Raw genomic sequence first — 21334 nt, forward strand, 5'->3', positions numbered from 1 at the left:
AATCACATTACAAGACCTGAAACTTCCCTTCAGAGTCCGCACATGCATCAAGTCCTTTGACCAAAATGGTATGAATTTCGTGTTTTTTTTATCACGCATGAATTTGTTATTATAATATGTAAAAGATCACATTCGAATCATATATTGTGCTTATATTTTTACATATAATATCCTATCATCACATTTACATGAACATGTAGTATTTCATCAAATATTCTAAATATATAAAAACATATTATTGACTGCATCTGCTTTTGTAGATCACAGTGAACCAAGTCAGATTTGAGAAGGAAGCAAATAGTAAATTATTGTTATAAAATAAACACATAAAAAGTTGAGAAGCACAGGTGAGTTACAAATGGAATCATTTCCTCAGAAAAGTTCAATACAGATGGTGCCAATTTTGAGTTGCAGAGCAATTACTACCACAACAGAAGTGACTGTGATTATAATTAATCATTTCAAACATTGAAAGGCTACCACTAATTAGAACAGTCAGAAAGAGAAAAGTCACAACTTTCGATACTATTTTCCCTTTTCACTAACAAATCCAAATAGTTATTCCAAATATAGTCACATGCAGCTTTTTAACCTCACTTTCACATAAAGATTCTAAGCTATAAGGACAAGAAGAAAAGAAAAGAAAAAAAAAGTTGTCTGAACATGATTGTTGGTTAATCAGATCTGAAGTGGGACAACTTATTTATTGCATGGTCTAGGACTACCATGTGCCTGCTGATCTCAACCAATAGTAACATGAACAGAATCAAACCTGTTATATGCAGGCACAAATAATTAAAATTTGATTAGTCATTAAAGGATAAAACCCTTAATAAATTAATCTTAAAGATTTGAATTGTCTGTTACTATTGATCTTAACAGGTAGAATGATGAGTATGAGAGTTAATATGATGAGACAATGTTGTTGGTTTGATTTTGAATCAAAGAGTTCTTACAATGCGTGATAGCTCCTTGGATTGCACTCTGTAATTCTTCCATTGAAGAAGCATCTCTTCCAGTAGCAGTAGCAGGTGGAGGGAACGAAAGCACACCAGAATGGGTGGGTGAAGATCTCATAGAAGAAGGACAACTAGAAACACAGCTTGTTCTACTACGAGGATACCTCAAATTTCCGGAGAAGGAATGAGAAAGGACGCCATTATTCTGTTTCATCCCTCTCTTAACTGAGACTTGTGTGTCCTTGTTAGATCTTGTAGTTGTAGTTGTAGTTGTTGGGTGTTCCATATTGAATTCCCCAGTTTTGTGTTTGTGTGAAAATTTCTCATACAGGGGTTTGACTTTGTTGAAGTACTTCCTGATGACCTCTTTGGCAGTGGTGCTGATTCGCTTCACAGAAGAGAATGTTGAGAAGGAGAAGTACTTGTTGGTGGATTTGGGTTTGGAAGTGTTATGAAGACGGTTGAAGTCATCGTTGTCGAAATCAGTAACAGAGCTAGGACGGGAAGAGGAGTCAGAGTGAGGAAGGAGAGCGAGGTCAGAGTTGAAGGAAGAGTGAGAGTCAGTGGAAGATCTTGTAGTAGTAGTAGTAGTAGTAGTAGTAGTAGATGAAGAAGAGGAAGAAGAAGAGAGAAGAAGAGTACGAACCATAGAGATACGAGGAGAGAGATGAAGGGGTAAGAGTTGACCTTTATAGAAGAGTTGATCAGCAGGACAGAGAGTAGAAGATGATTTGCGAGGGGAGATAGAGATAGTGAACTCAAAATCAGAAGATGATGAAGATGAGAATGAATGAGATGGTGAGGATGGGAGTGTGTATGATTTCCCTCTTCTCCTTCCCATTTCTCTTTCTCTCTTTCTCTCTTTCTCTCTTTCTCTTTCTCTTCTCTTTGTAATTAGAGGTCTCACGTGCCTTAAACGTCAAACATTCATATTTTATTATTTAAACTAAGTTGTTCTATCTTTCTCTCTCTCTCAGTTTAGTGTTGTTGGATCCAAATTCAAAGGACCATATGCTTTCACCGTAGGATCCGTGCCATTACTTGTGCTATCATGCTTTCTTCACAACCAATATTGTTTCCTCAAACCTCGTTTATATATAATAATGCTGCATGTGCTGTATATAACTTATCTTCAATTCAATAATCAATATTGTAGTTGTAGTTTAAAGAAAGCCCAATTCATATTATTACAGTCCAGCCCATTTGCGTGGTTGGGTTCCAATTTCAAACATTCTTTTCCTCTTATCTCTTCTTTCCCCATTCTCTCTTTCTTTATCTCTCTCTCTTTCTTTATCTCTCAATTCATCACTTTTCAAAACCTTATTTTCATCAATTAGGTAATTCTTCTCACTCTATTCTCTTTTCATCCTTTATTTTCATCATCTAATTATCGACTTTCATACCATGTCAACGCAAAACATCCTCAGATTGAAAATTAGTTCCAACCAAGTCCCACCAATTATAATCTCAGGATAACTAGAGTTGTTTTATGTAGTGTTTTTTATCCTTTAAAATTGTGACGAGATAGTATTTTATTGCTTGTGATTATTAAGAGACACAGAGTCAATACAATCTTCATTCTCGAATTTAATTCTAGAGGAGGCTTTTGCAACATACCAAAAATAAAATTATTTATAAATTGCTTATTATACATATATTATTTATGTAAAAATGTTAAAAAAAATAAAATTATTCACTTAGACGGATGTCATAGATAACAACTGATTTGTTATGTTTTTTTGCAGGAATTATGTCTTTTAGACGGATTTTGCCAGCAGAAGGACGTAGCTTACATGGTGGTTATTGGTCCACCTTTGATGGAAACAACTTCAACAATGGCAGTAGGAAAAGATGCAGGAGCAATTATTATACCCAGAATTATGATGCGTACAATAATGACCCGGCAGAACATGTCAATTTTAATTATTACAACTTTGATCATGCTAACTATGGTAACTGTGATGCTGTTCCATCATATTTAAAGCGGAGAAAATATTCAGCTCCTACTTGGGAAGAAAACCAGAATTCTTATTTTGCATCCTCTGTCAAAGACAATGTCCCTTCAACCCGTAGCATTCATTTTTCTACAACAAGGTTCAGCGATGACACTTCTATATCACCTACCTGCAAGCTAGATTGCTCTATATTTGAAGATGAGGAGCCACTCTTGATGTCAAGGGATGAGATTGATAGTCACTCTCCATCAAGAAAAGATGGTATTGATGTACTTCATGAGACACACCTGCGCCACTCATATTGCGCCTTCCTTCAGGATCTTGGAGTACGACTTGGGTTGTAAGTTTCACGTACAAGTGACATGGTTATGATTTTCTTTCTGAGAAAAAAAACATTACTGGTTATTTGCATATGATATTGGTGCTCCTGTATAACTTTCGTTGCTTGAAACCAGTGTAAAAAATCGCATTTTCCTTTACAGGCCTCAAACCACCATTGGGACAGCCATGGTTCTGTGCCACCGTTTTTTTGTTCGACAATCACATGCTTACCATGACAGATTTGTAAGTTTCCATTTACCTCTAGGTTTGAGCATCTATATTGTTTTTGTACTAAATGCATCCTCGAAAACCACAACATTCATGCAATAAGTTAATTATTATACTCTTAGAAGTGCATAGAGATTGCATTTTGGATCTGCTATAAATGGTGTATGATATTGCTTGCCGATTGTATCTTAACAAATTGTGCAGTGGCATGTAGTATTTGTTCTTTCAAGTTCATTCTCTATACTTGAGCTGTGATTTAATTTATTTTGATATTGCTCTGCTGCAGTTGGTTGCTACTGCTGCTCTTTTTCTTACTGGAAAATCAGAGGAAACATCACGCCCTTTGAATGATGTGCTGCGAGCATCCAGTGAAATCTTACATAAGCAAGATTTTGCTATGTTGTCCTATCTTCTTCCTGTGGTGAGTAGGCTTCAAACAACACTTCTTATTTAACGTATGGTATCGTACTATACATTGATATGATTGCCAATTATGTTTTAGAATTTGGATGCTAGTTCAATATTTCTTTATTTTTTTCATTTATATTTACTTAATTATTTCACAGGGTTGGTTTGCAAAGTATCACGACAGGGTACTTGAGGCTGAACAGTTAATGCTTACGACTTTGAATTTTGAACTCAATGTGCATCATCCATATGCACCTCTTACATCCGTCCTTAAGAAATTAGGTCCATCAAAGACTGTTTTGATTAATCTGGCATTACACTTGATCAGCCAAGGGTAAGTTTCTTATTTACTGGATTTTTAAACTCACAGTTGTAGCAGTATGATTGCTTGTCAATTCGTTTTGAAATTTGTCCTTATACACCTTAATTCATTAAATCTGTTTATCTTCCATTTGTATATATTGTTCTGACCTGATGACCTCTTCAGACATCTTTTTCTGTTGGTTCCTACTTGCCTTTGTTATCTAATACAGTGTGGCTCCGTTGAAAAAATTAGACTAGGAAAACAGGGTATGGGGCATTGGGTGTTAAATCTCAAGCAATACTGCATGTTCTTGAGGTCTGGAGATCTAGGACTGAGGAAGATACCTGGGTGTCTCCTATTCTAATTTTTGGTTCAAAGATTGTGTTGATTCTCAATTTTTTTCTTTAGAGCAACTGCTCTGTGTAGCTTTTCTGTCATGGGTTATTGATTCTTTTGGCATGCATATAATTGCAGGATTTCACAAGATTAGCGTGCTGGCATGTATGATATTCTTAGATGGCGGGTTGATATGCTGTTCATGCAAAGTTTTGTTTTACATCTGAAGTTGAACTGCTGATGTCTTAATGCGCTGCTTTACCCTGAATATATGAATGTGTCTCACCAATTTTTCTTTTGGCTACCCAAGTTAACAACAATACCCCCCACCCCCACACCACCCATGAGTTTCTAAGTCTCAATTCTTTGTAGTTTTTGGTGATGACCTTTGGCCAAAGGGGATATTTTTGCATTTTTAATAACATGGGTGCAAAGAAAATCAAGGAAGTGAAGTGACAATAAAAAACCAACAAAAGAAAACAGCAAAAAGTAGGTCCTGAAATTTGGATATGGACTGAGCCTTCTATTGTCTTGAAAAGCATTTAATCTTTCTAAGTGGGGCATCCGCAGGAAAGCTAAAGTCTTTTAACTTTTGCTGCTACTGCTGGTGGTTTACTACCAAACATATTATTTTTGTCGGTCCTGTGTTTTTCTTCAACTTAGTTTTCTCTCAAATGAAACAAAGCACTTGTTTATTAATCAATTTCAAGGAAAACGTTTTGGGCTTAAATCAGCTGATAAAATCCTTATCTCTAAGGGTTTCCTTTGTGGCCATTATACTTTTTATGGGGAGCAGATTTTTGGGTTTCTGTATGGTGTCTCTTCCCCTCCGTTTTCTAACCTTCCTGATTTTTTTGGTGAGTCATGGATTGTTTTTTGCATTTTTTATTCTTCTCACTGGGTGTTTTGAATTTTAATGTTATATGTTGAGCACCTGCCGTCCCCATCTCAATTCTAATTTTAACCTTGCTATTTTTTAGAGATGTTAATACCTTGGACATGTTAGTGTCATCTCAGATTTTCCATCTGTTCAAATTGTCATTTCTTGTGCCATTGTTCATTTGCACTAAGCCTGGTTATTAAGTTTGTATTAGGAAGGGGTGCTGTAAGATTTACTTGCCTATCTTTGGCATTGATAGATTCCTAACTTTCCCAGTCATTGATATAGAAAATCTATAGAAAGTAGCTGAAAGAAACAGCAGAGAACAATTGAATTTGGCCATAGTTGTAAGAATCTCACTTTCTTTGATCAATAAGCTTTAGCATAAAATTGTGGTGAGATACACACTTAATAGTTGTGAAAATGCTGTCTATGGTTCTGTTGAAGTTTCGCATTCCTTGGACAAGCTAAGAAAAATTATTTATGATGCTTAAAACCTGAAGTGGAGAGCTATTATGTTACATGTGTATGTACTAATCATCTTTGATGTAGATGTCCTAAAGCCTAGACATTTGACAATATTAATATCTATACTTTCCCCATCTTTTAAGTTAAAGATGCTTAAAAATTGGCACCTGTACCTGCAATATGTACACCGTAGAGGATTTTGGGTGTTTTCTGTAGTGTGGAATAAGACATGTTCATCATATATGCATTGTGATGTATATCTTAGCAAGGCTGACTGATCAAAATGTTGAGCAAAAGATGTGGCATGGACATTAGCTTTGAAAGATTCAATTTGTTTGAAATGTGCAGCTCTCCATGTGTGCCTTCTCATTGTAGTTACATAGATTTTCTGAAGTTTAAAGCCCTGCAGCAGAATTGGGCTTGGAAATTTGAAAAAGTTGTTTAGATGAATTTAAGATAGTGCTATAGTTTGGTACTATATCAGAAATCCTGGAGAAGTTCTTGGAATAGTATTCTTCCTGAGTTGCTACTTTTGTGGTTGGTAAGGAGAAGATAAGAAATTTGTTTTTTCCACTTGGAATTCAGTCCTGCTTGTATTATCTTGTTTTACATTACTCTGTCCATTTCAATAGCTGGCATGATCTGTGTCATGGTGAGAACATATGCTAAGTTGTACAAGCATCTTCTTCTGTTTGTATTGCATCAGATGGTTAGTTTGACTATTTACACATCTCATAATTTGTGTTATGTGATGCTTCATGTAGTGATGTGTCTTGTGTATTATCGTTTGAAGCTGAAAAATATTGTTTCCAGGCTCCGGAGCTCTCTCTGGCTTCAGTTTAAGCCACATCATATTGCTGCTGGAGCTGCGTATCTTGCTTCCAAGTTTTTGAACATGGATCTTGCTGCCCATGATATTATTTGGCTAGAGTTCCAGGCAACACCATCCATTCTTCAAGGTATGCTGCTCACTTCCTTTTCCCTTTTTCCTCCCTTCCTCTTTTCAAGCAACATTGTTGGGTTCATACATGTATGTTCAGAAACGGTTGGTTCATTGGCTATAGATGAATTGATAGAAAACTTAAAAAATGGCTTTCTTTTGCAGAAATGGTTGATATTAGTTGTTCAATCTTTTTATTTACCTTTATGGTCCATTTGCAGTTACTATTTTCGACGGAAAGCCTGGGAGTGTGAGGATTCCCAAGTCTTCCCTTCCAAAAAAAACAATTCGCATATAACCCCTTGCTGTTTTTCCTTAAAAATCTTGTTCCAGCCTTCATTTGAAAACTTGAAACCTAGTACTTTTAATCTTGTCAGAATTTGGAAATCTTTGTTTGGACTTCCGTATTTTGTTAGTTATTGACAATTCATCATTTTAATGCAGATGTCTCGCAGCAATTAATGGAGCTCTTCCGATAGTATAAAAGAGCAAGAGTATAGAGTCCTTGTAAGTGTACCAGAGTGAGTGAGACTGTTGGTACTCCAAAAAAATTCCACCTTACTTGTTAATCAATCATTGTTCTGCAGAATAGAAAGGATTAAAATTGTGATTGATTATCAAAAAGTGTGAATATACAATTTGGAGTATGGATGACATTTAGCCAAAGTAGACCAGGTACACTATTATATCCACAAGTGAAAAGTGTCTAAGAAGGATAACGTTATAGATATTAGAGATGGTCAGTGTTTATTTATTTATTTATTTTGTAGTAAGTATTAAGTGAATGCTATTTTATTGTTGGAGATTTTTTAAATTAGAGGAATAAAATGTGATGTTATCAAGTAATCGTGGCACCCATAGTCCAACTTTCCAAGATTACTTGATAAAATATCTAATGTGTGTAAGTGCCTTACAAAAAAGGTTGATGGAGTTGATGCTGAAACCCCCTTGAGCACATTAATATGATTATGGAAGGGATAATGCATTGCATGGCTGCTATTGTCACACTCTTAAAAGTAGAGAAATGGATGCAATCAGTGGGACATGGTATTTTTAATGGGTCGAAGCCACCTCTTTTATCTCAGTAAAATCCTTTTTATAAGATGATTTGGATGTGCAATAATCAATATTAATATATTTTTAAATTTATCAGTAATAACGGAAATAAACCATTTTCTCTTCCAATTCAAATTATTTGAATAAATAAGAAAGAAGGACCTGAAAGAGGAGTACTTGCTGCTCCATTCAATGTTCTGCACAATTTGGCTACTATACTTAGAGGTACATCCATTAGAATTTGCAAGACTCTTGAGGATGATGGTATAGGTTAAGTTCAGATTTCAGAGTGTTTTTTTCCAGCAGCAAATAAATAGGTGATGTTTATACCCTTCCTCCATTGAATGTATCAACCTAATGCATGTCAATTTATTTGTTTCCACTTCCTAACTGCGGCTGAAGCAATTCGATTAGTTGATTAATATATATGATTAATTGTTGGCATGCATAAGTTAAATTCTTCAAGTATATGATGGAACATATGCAAGCAGAAACAGAACCTCTCTTTTTTTAATAAAAAAAACACATTGACATGATCAGTTGTTATGATTTCACCATTTATTTTTTCAAACCTCCTTTAAAATAGAAATGTATCATTTTATAAAAACACACGAATTGATTTCCATGCATGATAAAATCATTTGAGAGGATCCATTCCCACACAGTCATCATGGTCTTATGTGTTGTATAGGGCTGGAAATCAATCTTTATTATTCCTTCATTTGTATGGAAATCAAGCTTTAATTTTCATAAAACATGGATTGTAAATCAGGATAATTATTATGTCGTTACAATATTGCAGGTATATATACCATTCATTAAGGGATAAAAATAACATGTTACCTGCAAGACCTAATTCTTAGTGTACTATTCTTAGTGTAACTCTCTTTAGGTCCTAAAATATTCAAATAAAACAAACAAACCAAAGTAATGCTGAAATTTACAACTGGGAAGCTGGATCAAATCCATTATTTTTGCCATTGCCTACTTTCTCATGAGCAACATAATCATCATCTTCAATGTACCTCCTCCATAACCAATGCTGTTTCCACACTCTCTCAGTCATCTCTTCAATGGGGATATTCTTTGTCTCAGGAACCAAGAAATAGACAAAGAAGGACATGATCAAGACCCATCCAGAGAAGAACAAGAAGATGCCATATTTGAAGTGGCACAACATAGAGAGAAAAGCTTGTGCTATGACAAATGTGAAGAGCAAGTTGACACAAACAGTGACACTTTGACCAGCTGAACGAGTCTCCAATGGAAATGTCTCACTTGGTATAAGCCAACCAAGTGGACCCCATGACCATGCAAAAGAGGACACAAAAGTGCACACCAAAACAACCACAAACACTGCATACCCTTTTGAAAGGTCATCAGAATGATCCTTAACTTTTAGTCCAAGTATGATTGCTATGACTACTTGTGATAAGAACATTTGCACTCCAGCTTCAAGTAAGAGCTTTCTGCGTCCAACCTTGTCCACTGAGTAAATGGAGACAACGGTGGAGAGCACATTAACAGCACCAGTGATAACAGCAGAGTATAGGGAAGCATCATTCTTGAATCCCAATGTGTTGAACAGAACTGGAGCATAGAACATGATGGCGTTGATACCTGTGAATTGCTGGAAGATCTGCATTTGAAAAGGGATATTGCATGTTATTAACTAGCATTACTATACATCTATGATGCTTTATTAGAGAGTAAAGAAAAGAGAGGAATAGTGACCTGGAGGGCAATGGAAATGACAAGTTGAGGTCGGTTCCTGCGTTTGAGAAGATTCCTGAAAGGGTGTTTGACCTCTTTAGCAACACGACTAGCCTCAACAAGTTCCAAGAACTCAGGTTCAATGTTATCAGTGCCTCTAATCTTTCTTAGAACAGCTTTTCCTTCTTCTAAACGACCACGTTCAATGAGACTGTTTGGAGTATCCACAACCAAGAGTGCTCCAACTGTTAAAAGAAGTGCTGGGATACCAGCCAACCCCAGTGATAGTCTCCAACCCCACCCTCCTTTGATTCTGTAATTTCTCTCACATCATCAATATTCACTCAACAACAACAACAACAACATATTCATATCCTAACTTTCTTACCTACTTCCTTCTACATCAATAATTCAATATCCATCCATTTTTACAAGTCAGACATGTGTTAGACTTTTTTGTAGGATAAATAATAAAAGTCAGAGAATCAAATACCTACGTTTTCATTTATTCTATTAGCTAACAACTGCTAGTTATTGATGAAGTCATGGGCATCAACGATATAAACAATTAATGGGGAAACTAGCTAGGTACCCCTCCATTTCACACACACATATATAGGAATACGTGTATAAAAAAATATCACTCTAGGATAATTTAGTAATTGTAATACTTTTCTAAATCAGTTTTAGAAAATTAAATATTTTCTCAAGGGGTGTCTGTTTTTTTTTTCTTACATAAAAAACAAAGGGTGTAAAGTGTTCACTTCTCTCCTAACTAAGATTTGCTATCTTTATAATAAATCATATAATTATTTTGATGTCCATCAATTATGGACAACAAATGATGTTTGGTTTTAAAAATTATAGATTGTTGAAATACGCGTATAAAAGAACCGTGATGACATTTAATGTTGAAATAAGAGAAGTTTTAGAATAGAATATTAATAGTGAGAGAAGAAACTTACTTGTTGGTGCCATAGTTGACTAGGTTAGCAAAGAGAATGCCAATAGTGATATTAAGCTGGAACAGTATATTCAATGCTCCACGTATTCTTGAAGGTGCTATCTCAGAAAGGAACACTGGCACAGCCTATTATCAAATTAAAACATACAAGATTAATGAATGTTACATACCCAAAAAAATATGCAACAATAGCTTCACCTCTAAGAGGATATTTTTAGTTCCATTATTGTATTGTTTTTATACGTAAGGAATCAAACTTGAGGTAATGGTAATGAATAAAGAAAGAACCCCGTTGAAATGAGGAAGCAAAAGGGTAGTGACCTTTCCATTTCAAAATGAGCAAGTTTCAAACAACAGCAGCAAGGGGTCTCCATCAAGTGCCAATATATAACGTCATATAGTATGAAGGGAAATATTTAAAGCAAAAAAAAAAAAGGTGGGACTGGAGTTGGAGAAATTAGTGGATGACTAAGACTTTATATATAATTTGTCATAAAAGTCTTAGTTCAAAGGATAAACTTGTCTTCTATTGGCACATAATTAATAAATAATCCACAATATCTTACTTTCGCTACACCGGTGGTCTAATTCTATTTATGCATAAACTCCATATATTTTATACGTCACCCATGTTCTCCCTATATAATATACACACACCAATGCACACCTAATAAAAAAGTTAAAAATTGCATACCATTTTATATCTTTAGAGGAAAATGACAAAGAATCTAACCAGCCACTTAATTAATAAAGTGTATTGTTGAGACGCCAGATAAACCCCTTAAAATTCTATGACAGATAGAACATTAAAATCCTATTCAACAAATTGTTATAATACTGTTGCATTATTGTATATGAATTTTTGAACATGATATATATTTGATATTATGCACAATCACTTTTATCTCATATTAGTTATGTGAATAAGGAAAGAAGTTGTAATAAATAGATAAATACCTGGTTAGCAAAACCAACACCACAACCAAGTAAAAGCCTGCCAACAATAAGCATAGCAAGATTTTGAGCAGCAGCATTAAAGATAACACCAAGAATGAAGAAGATTCCGGCTATCAACATTGTAAGTCTTCTTCCTAAATTACGAGTTGTATATGAAGCGAAGAACGTTGCTGTTAAACCAGCCAGGTACAGAGACGATGTGAATAATTGTAGTCCTTCGTTATCGTATTTGCAGTAATTACTATCAACTCCTTTCTCTAACACTGTCTTTCTGTATACCGCTGGAAAGAACTTTTTCAGGAATGGGGGCATAGCAGTCACTCCACCTGTTTATTATCATTGCAGTAATTTAATGTATGTTAGCGTAAGGAAAGGGACATGTTGCATGACATGGTGAAATTTGGTCAAGGATTATACATATGTTGTCTCACTCTTTTGTGTCAGAAAATATAATTGGTCAGAAAAATATTTAATAATTATAACTAATCAGATATGATAATGCAAAGAGTGATATCAAAAATTCATATACTCACTAGTTTATTTGATAGCGCAAGCAACGTAAGATATTATAGGGCGGTCGAATTTAATTGGTGAGCGAGTTAGTTGAGCAATTTTGGGGACCGACTACACCTAACTGCTGGTGATTCTTTTCATACCGAAAACAAGGGAACCTTTTTAGTTATTTGGTCAAAATTATAAATAAGGAATCATTATCCACATTAAATTACCCCTTTTTTATCTTGTTTTTTAAACGGGTTAAAAAAGTATAGAAAAGCCAGCCAGCTAAAGACAAAGAAATTAAAGATAAACAAGTTATGGTGGCTATGTCTGCATTGAAACATATTTGATTCGATAATGATGGTATCTAGAAGTGAAAGAAAGAAAGAAAGAAAGAAAAGAAAAGAAAAGAAAGAAAAGAAAGATTGATTGATTACCAGAAACACCAACGTCGTATCCAAACATAAGTCCTCCGGTGGCAGCCATGATACATGAAATGATGACCATCGGAGTGATCTTCGCCTCAAAATGGCTGCTGCCACTGTTCGTAGTGAAACCTCCGCCAGCCATGCTTAATTACCACCTTCTTTGTAATAGAGAGAGAGAGAGAGAGAGAGAGAGTTAGAGTAGTTGAGTTTATATTGTAGTGAAAGTGGTAGTAGTATATTTATAAGCGACCAAAGGGGTTGCAAATTTGGATATGTGGATCACTGCCAACCCTTTCTCTATAAATGCTCCAAATATATTTTATAATATAGATATCTTATTACTTTTTATTCTTTTTCAAATCAATTATGTTATCCATCATTTTAATCTAATTGATTCTAAATTTGTAATAATTATATAATAAAAAATGTTTCATACAAGGTAAGCAAAGTATGATATCATTTTATTAATTTGTTGTTCATTAAAAAATTGGTTTCATAAAATATATTTGATCTCATAGTCATGAAAAAGAAAATGTATCTTATATTACTATAATTTGTCTGAAAATTAATTATAAAAGTAATATAATTAAATAATTTTAATATACAATATACTTATTTTATCATGACATCATAATTTATTTAGGAATCTAAAATTTGGTCAAACTTTGACTTACAAAATTTATATTATTAATTTGTTTATAATGTTGGGACCCATCCACCATATAAAATGTCATGACTCATGACTAAAAGTGATGTGGATATATTAAGGTTATGATGATGCAATAATGGGGTAGCACCCACTTTTATGTTCCCACGTGCCCCTTTCTTCTTCTTTTTTTTGATGCCCTCCTAGGTCAACTTTTAAACCAGCTCATAATAATATAATTTAGTATTATCATCATTTTGTGACACCTACAAAATGTAGTCGACTTATTAATAGAGATGGCAAAAAAATGCACACTCGTGGTACTCAAGTAAAACTCATATGAGTACGGGTCACAAATGGGTATCCCCGAGTATTGTAAACGTTTTTTTTAAAATACAATAGTACATAAGGGTCGGTATAAGTATTATGGTCTGTGCCCGCGGGTATCCGTTATTTATATGATTAATATATTATATTTAATTAAAATAAGAAATACATTATTCTAATATTCATTACACTATGTATATTTTTTCATTTTACTTTGTTTAAATATTTTATTGAATTTGGTGGTGAAACACCCTATAAATATTATTACATGTGTAGAAACACACATGTTTTACAAATAAAATATATATTTTTTGTTAAGGAAATGAGAACAAAAAATCACACAAATAGACCAATAAATTTAGCATTTTTGCTAGATATTCAATCAAAAGGTACAAAAATAATTAAGTTTCATCTCATTTGAAACGTAATACTTTTGATATATATATATATATATATATATAAATGAGGGATCTGTTTACGCCCAAATTAAGTTACACTAGTTACACTCAATTTCAACCATTCATTTTTCTAAATATAAGTCTAATGGACCAAATGAGTGAGTGCAATAAATGATGAAAAGGAAAAATAAAAATCTTAAATAACTTGTTGCATTCACTCATTTGGTCCGTTAGATGTAAGAAAATGAATGACTGAAATTAAATGTAATTAATGTAAACAAAACTTGGGTGTAAACGAATCCCTCCTCATATATATATATATTGTTTCAAAAAAATTTATTTAAAACGAATCACTCATTTGTTTTAAACGAATCACTCATTTGTTTTTTTTTTTTTTGCTTTTCATTTTTTTTTATGTGCGTTTCTATAAATTTATTTAAAAGTCAGAATAAGATTTAAAGTGGTCAGCGTTTATTTGTTATAGTAACATTAGTGATATCCTAACATTCAACATCATCTTGGCATTAAAATTTCAAATATTTGGGCAAGTTCAAGATGTTTTTTGCATTGTCAAGTTTAACGAAGATATTGTACACTTTTGACAAACTAAGACACTATATATAAGAAATTATTATTGCACGTTACTTTTTCATGCGGTGATGAACTAACTTTTAAGTTGAGCTCATCTACCAATAAAATGGTGGTCTAATGATGAATGATGAAAATGTTAAATGTTCGATTCCTTAGAGCAATATTTTTTGGAATGGACAATCATGCAAGACAGAAGAGATTAATTTTTTACCCAAAAAGATGATAGAATACTCTTGATAGTACCAAAAAATCTCAATTCATCTATAAATAGTTGTATTGTTCAGACTTTTTATTCTTGCAATTTTTATTTGTGAATTATTTTCACTTAAGTGATTCCCAATATATTCATGTACTAAAAAAATCTATATAACATCTAATTTAAGTTGTCAAAGTTATTATTGGAAATAAAAAGTTGAGAATAATATATTCTCTTGTTAGTTTCAAGTTAGAAAAAGATGCACAAACATAAAATATTTTCTCATTACTCCTCCCACTACTTTATAAGTTTATCTGTTTATAACTTTTTATGTTTAATCTTCATTTCAAGATCAACATAATATTAATTATTATGATATCAATTATACAATTGTGATTATTATTGTAGAAAGAAAACTAACGCAATAAAGTGAGAGAATTTTTTAGAAGATAAAAAAACAACAATCAAACTTTGGTTTAATAACTTTGTTAAAGAGGATAGAATAAAATAAAATAAAAAGCAAAACGAGCCAAATTGGACGAGTTTAATATATATATTGTTGAAATTCAGAATGAGCTAATCTAAATTTTGTAACACGGAAGAATGAGTCAAACTGGTTCACAAGATATCATATTTGAGCGTTGTTATTAATTATGTCCAAAATGTTTAATGTAATTTGGACTTGTGCATGTTTTATATTTATTTTACTTCTCACATTTTAAACTCATGTGAAACTTGAAACTTCTTTATTTTTTTAGAGAAAAAAGATTAAAGATATCGGTAGTTGAATATATTAACAATTATTATATTCCACGACCATACATGATACATGATACATGATACATGCACCTTAATCGAATTGAACTAGGATCCCTGCAAAAACAAGATACGTATTTTACTTGAGCTTAACACTTATCATATATATGACGTTTGACTATTTCTGAATGAACAGAATCGTATCACGTTATATATGCACCTTACATTGTTTCATGTTTTAATTGAACATATTAATGTCACCAAATTGCAATGGCAGCCATTTGTTTAGTTTCAATGTTGGTTTCGGTAGCAATTGGGCTTAGAATAATGCATGGATGAAGAGAAAGATAGAGCGACTCAAAGAAAGTGAAAAAATACGAATCAGTTGGGGAGTTGATGGGTAATGAATGAAAAAACATCCTCCCCATTAATGGAGAGACAAATGATTGATTTTATTCATATTTTTAATAGCAAAAATGTAATTTCATAATAAATCAAATAAAATTGTCATTATATATTACTTTTTGTATATTATTATGTAGTATTTGTCTCTCCATTATAAATGACATGAAGAGGTGGCAAAACTGAGGAGAGAAAAATTGATTAGAATGACATATGAAAGTGAAAGAAACCTGATTGGTTTCACATGGAGGATAATGTCACCTGAATAACGTAACTAAGACATAGTCAAATTGGTTGTTTATCCATTTTCATACGATACTTTGGTATTTTATCAAACAAAACATAAAGTTTGTCTTTAATATTGAGTGATAAGAAAAACGTGAAGAAATAAAATAAAAAGTAAAATAATTAAAGCTGTTGGAAATGGCCATCTAGAAACTCTATTTTCTAATATATATTTTTTTTAGGTTTTATTTCATACAACCAATACCTCTTATAAGTTTGTGGAATATTTATATCTTATTAAAAGTTTAATAACATAGCTTATAATACAAATTAGACTACAAACTAATCGTTTTAAATTATAGAGATTATTAATTAGATACTTCTGTCCTTATGAACAATTTTTTTTTCTTACACCCTAATAAGAATTGAACTTCTAGCATCAAGAAATCATATTCCTATTTTAATAATAAATTTTAATTCCTATTTATTTACTACATAACGATATTTTATATGAGAATGTTAGGAGAAAGGTTTTGATAAAATCAAACTATATAAAATATAATTAACGTATGTAGTTGTATAAATAAATAAATTTATTGTTTGGTAATATTATTTGAACCCAAATCATGTTGAAGTAGTTTCACAAAAACTGCGAGGTAGTAGACAGAGGATGTTGTATAAATAACTAATTAAATCATAAAAATAAGTTGAAATAAGTATTTAGTTTAATAATGAATTCATAAAAATAAGATAGTGTGAAGCAAGTAAAGGAATTCACAGAGGCTGAGGGAACGGAATGGGTGCAGTGTATTTTGACTTGTATGTTGCAATTAATTCAGATTTTTAGGATCCTTAGCAATTGATGACGTGGAAGGCAGTGTAAGAAAATTCAAAACATAAAATTTAGTGGCTACGTTATAAAGAAGCATAGTCTGAGTGTTCAAAATTGACCGGTTGAAATTGGTGGTCCAAAAGGATTGAGATAAGGAGAGAATGAAGAAAAGAGGAAGATATATATATATATATATAGTGAGAATAATAGAAAAAATGGTACAAAGTAGTGAAGGAATGGTTGCATTTTTGTGTTCACGAGTGTATAATGAAAAAAAGAGGACATGGATAAGTGATGATGCATTGGTGTGAAATTGTGAATTCTCCAGCACCTTAAACACAGTCACCTGTGATCATCAATACAATTGGATAAGTTTGAATTTCTATGATCACATAGGATATATATATTCCTAATCAGAACCCTTTAAATGTGAAAGATATTAAATCATGTTTACTTTTGCCTTTTCACTTTTGACCATCATACACCTCATGTGTCACTAACTTATCTCTTTTCTTTTCTATTTCCTACTATACAGTATACACCTCACCGAGTCAATTTATTAGACTAAGCCTTATGACCCATAAATAGTATAAATAATTGAATTTTGTACTAGTCTGTGTACATATTAAAAGTTGAGAAGTTATGATTTTAAATACAAAGCTTATATATTATTTTATTTCCTAACTGGGATACTTTTATAATTAGGATACTTGTTTCTAAGACCCTTAAATTGGCGGGGTGGCCTTTTTTAATAAATAGAAATAAGCGGAAATAGTCACTCAAGTCAAATAAGAAAATATTTTGAGAAACAAATAAAATCTCATGAACTTTTTAAGAAGTGTGGACAATTTCACTTGGCTATTAAGAGTGCTAACATTAGCATGCCATGGGCCAACTTTCTAAAAAAATTGGACATGTAATATAAAGACACATGAATAATGTAACTTATCTAATAATATCAAGTAAAGGTGAAATAGTTTTATATACATGTATCATTAAAAATAAAATATTTAGAAAAGTTTCTGATTCGATTTTTTAATGTGCCTGTAAAATTAATCACAAACAACCACAAACACTGCATACCCTTTTGAAAGGTCATCAGAATGATCCTTAACTTTTAGTCCAAGTATGATTGCTATGACTACTTGTGATAAGAACATTTGCACTCCAGCTTCAAGTAAGAGCTTTCTGCGTCCAACCTTGTCCACTGAGTAAATGGAGACAACGGTGGAGAGCACATTAACAGCACCAGTGATAACAGCAGAGTATAGGGAAGCATCATTCTTGAATCCCAATGTGTTGAACAGAACTGGAGCATAGAACATGATGGCGTTGATACCTGTGAATTGCTGGAAGATCTGCATTTGAAAAGGGATATTGCATGTTATTAACTAGCATTACTATACATCTATGATGCTTTATTAGAGAGTAAAGAAAAGAGAGGAATAGTGACCTGGAGGGCAATGGAAATGACAAGTTGAGGTCGGTTCCTGCGTTTGAGAAGATTCCTGAAAGGGTGTTTGACCTCTTTAGCAACACGACTAGCCTCAACAAGTTCCAAGAACTCAGGTTCAATGTTATCAGTGCCTCTAATCTTTCTTAGAACAGCTTTTCCTTCTTCTAAACGACCACGTTCAATGAGACTGTTTGGAGTATCCACAACCAAGAGTGCTCCAACTGTTAAAAGAAGTGCTGGGATACCAGCCAACCCCAGTGATAGTCTCCAACCCCACCCTCCTTTGATTCTGTAATTTCTCTCACATCATCAATATTCACTCAACAACAACAACAACAACATATTCATATCCTAACTTTCTTACCTACTTCCTTCTACATCAATAATTCAATATCCATCCATTTTTACAAGTCAGACATGTGTTAGACTTTTTTGTAGGATAAATAATAAAAGTCAGAGAATCAAATACCTACGTTTTCATTTATTCTATTAGCTAACAACTGCTAGTTATTGATGAAGTCATGGGCATCAACGATATAAACAATTAATGGGGAAACTAGCTAGGTACCCCTCCATTTCACACACACATATATAGGAATACGTGTATAAAAAAATATCACTCTAGGATAATTTAGTAATTGTAATACTTTTCTAAATCAGTTTTAGAAAATTAAATATTTTCTCAAGGGGTGTCTGTTTTTTTTTTCTTACATAAAAAACAAAGGGTGTAAAGTGTTCACTTCTCTCCTAACTAAGATTTGCTATCTTTATAATAAATCATATAATTATTTTGATGTCCATCAATTATGGACAACAAATGATGTTTGGTTTTAAAAATTATAGATTGTTGAAATACGCGTATAAAAGAACCGTGATGACATTTAATGTTGAAATAAGAGAAGTTTTAGAATAGAATATTAATAGTGAGAGAAGAAACTTACTTGTTGGTGCCATAGTTGACTAGGTTAGCAAAGAGAATGCCAATAGTGATATTAAGCTGGAACAGTATATTCAATGCTCCACGTATTCTTGAAGGTGCTATCTCAGAAAGGAACACTGGCACAGCCTATTATCAAATTAAAACATACAAGATTAATGAATGTTACATACCCAAAAAAATATGCAACAATAGCTTCACCTCTAAGAGGATATTTTTAGTTCCATTATTGTATTGTTTTTATACGTAAGGAATCAAACTTGAGGTAATGGTAATGAATAAAGAAAGAACCCCGTTGAAATGAGGAAGCAAAAGGGTAGTGACCTTTCCATTTCAAAATGAGCAAGTTTCAAACAACAGCAGCAAGGGGTCTCCATCAAGTGCCAATATATAACGTCATATAGTATGAAGGGAAATATTTAAAGCAAAAAAAAAAAAGGTGGGACTGGAGTTGGAGAAATTAGTGGATGACTAAGACTTTATATATAATTTGTCATAAAAGTCTTAGTTCAAAGGATAAACTTGTCTTCTATTGGCACATAATTAATAAATAATCCACAATATCTTACTTTCGCTACACCGGTGGTCTAATTCTATTTATGCATAAACTCCATATATTTTATACGTCACCCATGTTCTCCCTATATAATATACACACACCAATGCACACCTAATAAAAAAGTTAAAAATTGCATACCATTTTATATCTTTAGAGGAAAATGACAAAGAATCTAACCAGCCACTTAATTAATAAAGTGTATTGTTGAGACGCCAGATAAACCCCTTAAAATTCTATGACAGATAGAACATTAAAATCCTATTCAACAAATTGTTATAATACTGTTGCATTATTGTATATGAATTTTTGAACATGATATATATTTGATATTATGCACAATCACTTTTATCTCATATTAGTTATGTGAATAAGGAAAGAAGTTGTAATAAATAGATAAATACCTGGTTAGCAAAACCAACACCACAACCAAGTAAAAGCCTGCCAACAATAAGCATAGCAAGATTTTGAGCAGCAGCATTAAAGATAACACCAAGAATGAAGAAGATTCCGGCTATCAACATTGTAAGTCTTCTTCCTAAATTACGAGTTGTATATGAAGCGAAGAACGTTGCTGTTAAACCAGCCAGGTACAGAGACGATGTGAATAATTGTAGTCCTTCGTTATCGTATTTGCAGTAATTACTATCAACTCCTTTCTCTAACACTGTCTTTCTGTATACCGCTGGAAAGAACTTTTTCAGGAATGGGGGCATAGCAGTCACTCCACCTGTTTATTATCATTGCAGTAATTTAATGTATGTTAGCGTAAGGAAAGGGACATGTTGCATGACATGGTGAAATTTGGTCAAGGATTATACATATGTTGTCTCACTCTTTTGTGTCAGAAAATATAATTGGTCAGAAAAATATTTAATAATTATAACTAATCAGATATGATAATGCAAAGAGTGATATCAAAAATTCATATACTCACTAGTTTATTTGATAGCGCAAGCAACGTAAGATATTATAGGGCGGTCGAATTTAATTGGTGAGCGAGTTAGTTGAGCAATTTTGGGGACCGACTACACCTAACTGCTGGTGATTCTTTTCATACCGAAAACAAGGGAACCTTTTTAGTTATTTGGTCAAAATTATAAATAAGGAATCATTATCCACATTAAATTACCCCTTTTTTATCTTGTTTTTTAAACGGGTTAAAAAAGTATAGAAAAGCCAGCCAGCTAAAGACAAAGAAATTAAAGATAAACAAGTTATGGTGGCTATGTCTGCATTGAAACATATTTGATTCGATAATGATGGTATCTAGAAGTGAAAGAAAGAAAGAAAGAAAGAAAAGAAAAGAAAAGAAAGAAAAGAAAGATTGATTGATTACCAGAAACACCAACGTCGTATCCAAACATAAGTCCTCCGGTGGCAGCCATGATACATGAAATGATGACCATCGGAGTGATCTTCGCCTCAAAATGGCTGCTGCCACTGTTCGTAGTGAAACCTCCGCCAGCCATGCTTAATTACCACCTTCTTTGTAATAGAGAGAGAGAGAGAGAGAGAGAGAGTTAGAGTAGTTGAGTTTATATTGTAGTGAAAGTGGTAGTAGTATATTTATAAGCGACCAAAGGGGTTGCAAATT

General features: G+C 32.9%; 5 protein-coding genes across 5 annotated transcripts; 1 reads left to right on the forward strand and 4 right to left on the reverse strand.

Annotated features, from left to right (window-relative positions):
* LOC109348536 (probable membrane-associated kinase regulator 1) lies at nt 297–9949 on the reverse strand. The gene is made up of 2 exons (XM_019588992.1): nt 9913–9949; nt 297–1832 (listed from the first exon to the last, which is right to left on the reverse strand). Exons 1-2 carry the CDS (start codon nt 9938–9940, stop codon nt 904–906), a joined length of 957 nt encoding a protein of 318 aa, XP_019444537.1. The 5' UTR covers nt 9941–9949; the 3' UTR covers nt 297–903.
* Nucleotides 2230–7485, forward strand: LOC109348535 (cyclin-T1-3-like). The gene is made up of 7 exons (XM_019588991.1): nt 2230–2296; nt 2705–3254; nt 3397–3478; nt 3750–3884; nt 4030–4205; nt 6673–6818; nt 7244–7485. The coding sequence occupies exons 2-7, from the start codon at nt 2710–2712 to the stop codon at nt 7276–7278; spliced, it is 1119 nt and encodes a 372-aa protein (XP_019444536.1). The 5' UTR covers nt 2230–2296; nt 2705–2709; the 3' UTR covers nt 7279–7485.
* LOC109348534 (sugar transport protein 13-like) lies at nt 8612–12595 on the reverse strand. The gene is made up of 5 exons (XM_019588990.1): nt 12425–12595; nt 11490–11815; nt 10534–10658; nt 9590–9881; nt 8612–9494 (listed from the first exon to the last, which is right to left on the reverse strand). Exons 1-5 carry the CDS (start codon nt 12555–12557, stop codon nt 8796–8798), a joined length of 1575 nt encoding a protein of 524 aa, XP_019444535.1. The 5' UTR covers nt 12558–12595; the 3' UTR covers nt 8612–8795.
* LOC109350366 (sugar transport protein 13-like) lies at nt 17841–18663 on the reverse strand. Its single transcript, XM_019591611.1, has 3 exons — nt 18653–18663; nt 18242–18533; nt 17841–18146 (listed from the first exon to the last, which is right to left on the reverse strand). Exons 1-3 carry the CDS (start codon nt 18661–18663, stop codon nt 17841–17843), a joined length of 609 nt encoding a protein of 202 aa, XP_019447156.1.
* Nucleotides 19182–21250, reverse strand: LOC109348537 (sugar transport protein 13-like). The gene is made up of 3 exons (XM_019588994.1): nt 21077–21250; nt 20142–20467; nt 19182–19310 (listed from the first exon to the last, which is right to left on the reverse strand). Exons 1-3 carry the CDS (start codon nt 21207–21209, stop codon nt 19182–19184), a joined length of 588 nt encoding a protein of 195 aa, XP_019444539.1. The 5' UTR covers nt 21210–21250.

This window comes from Lupinus angustifolius, chromosome LG06, assembly GCF_001865875.1.
Source record: "Lupinus angustifolius cultivar Tanjil chromosome LG06, LupAngTanjil_v1.0, whole genome shotgun sequence".
Classification (NCBI taxonomy): domain Eukaryota; kingdom Viridiplantae; phylum Streptophyta; class Magnoliopsida; order Fabales; family Fabaceae; genus Lupinus; species Lupinus angustifolius.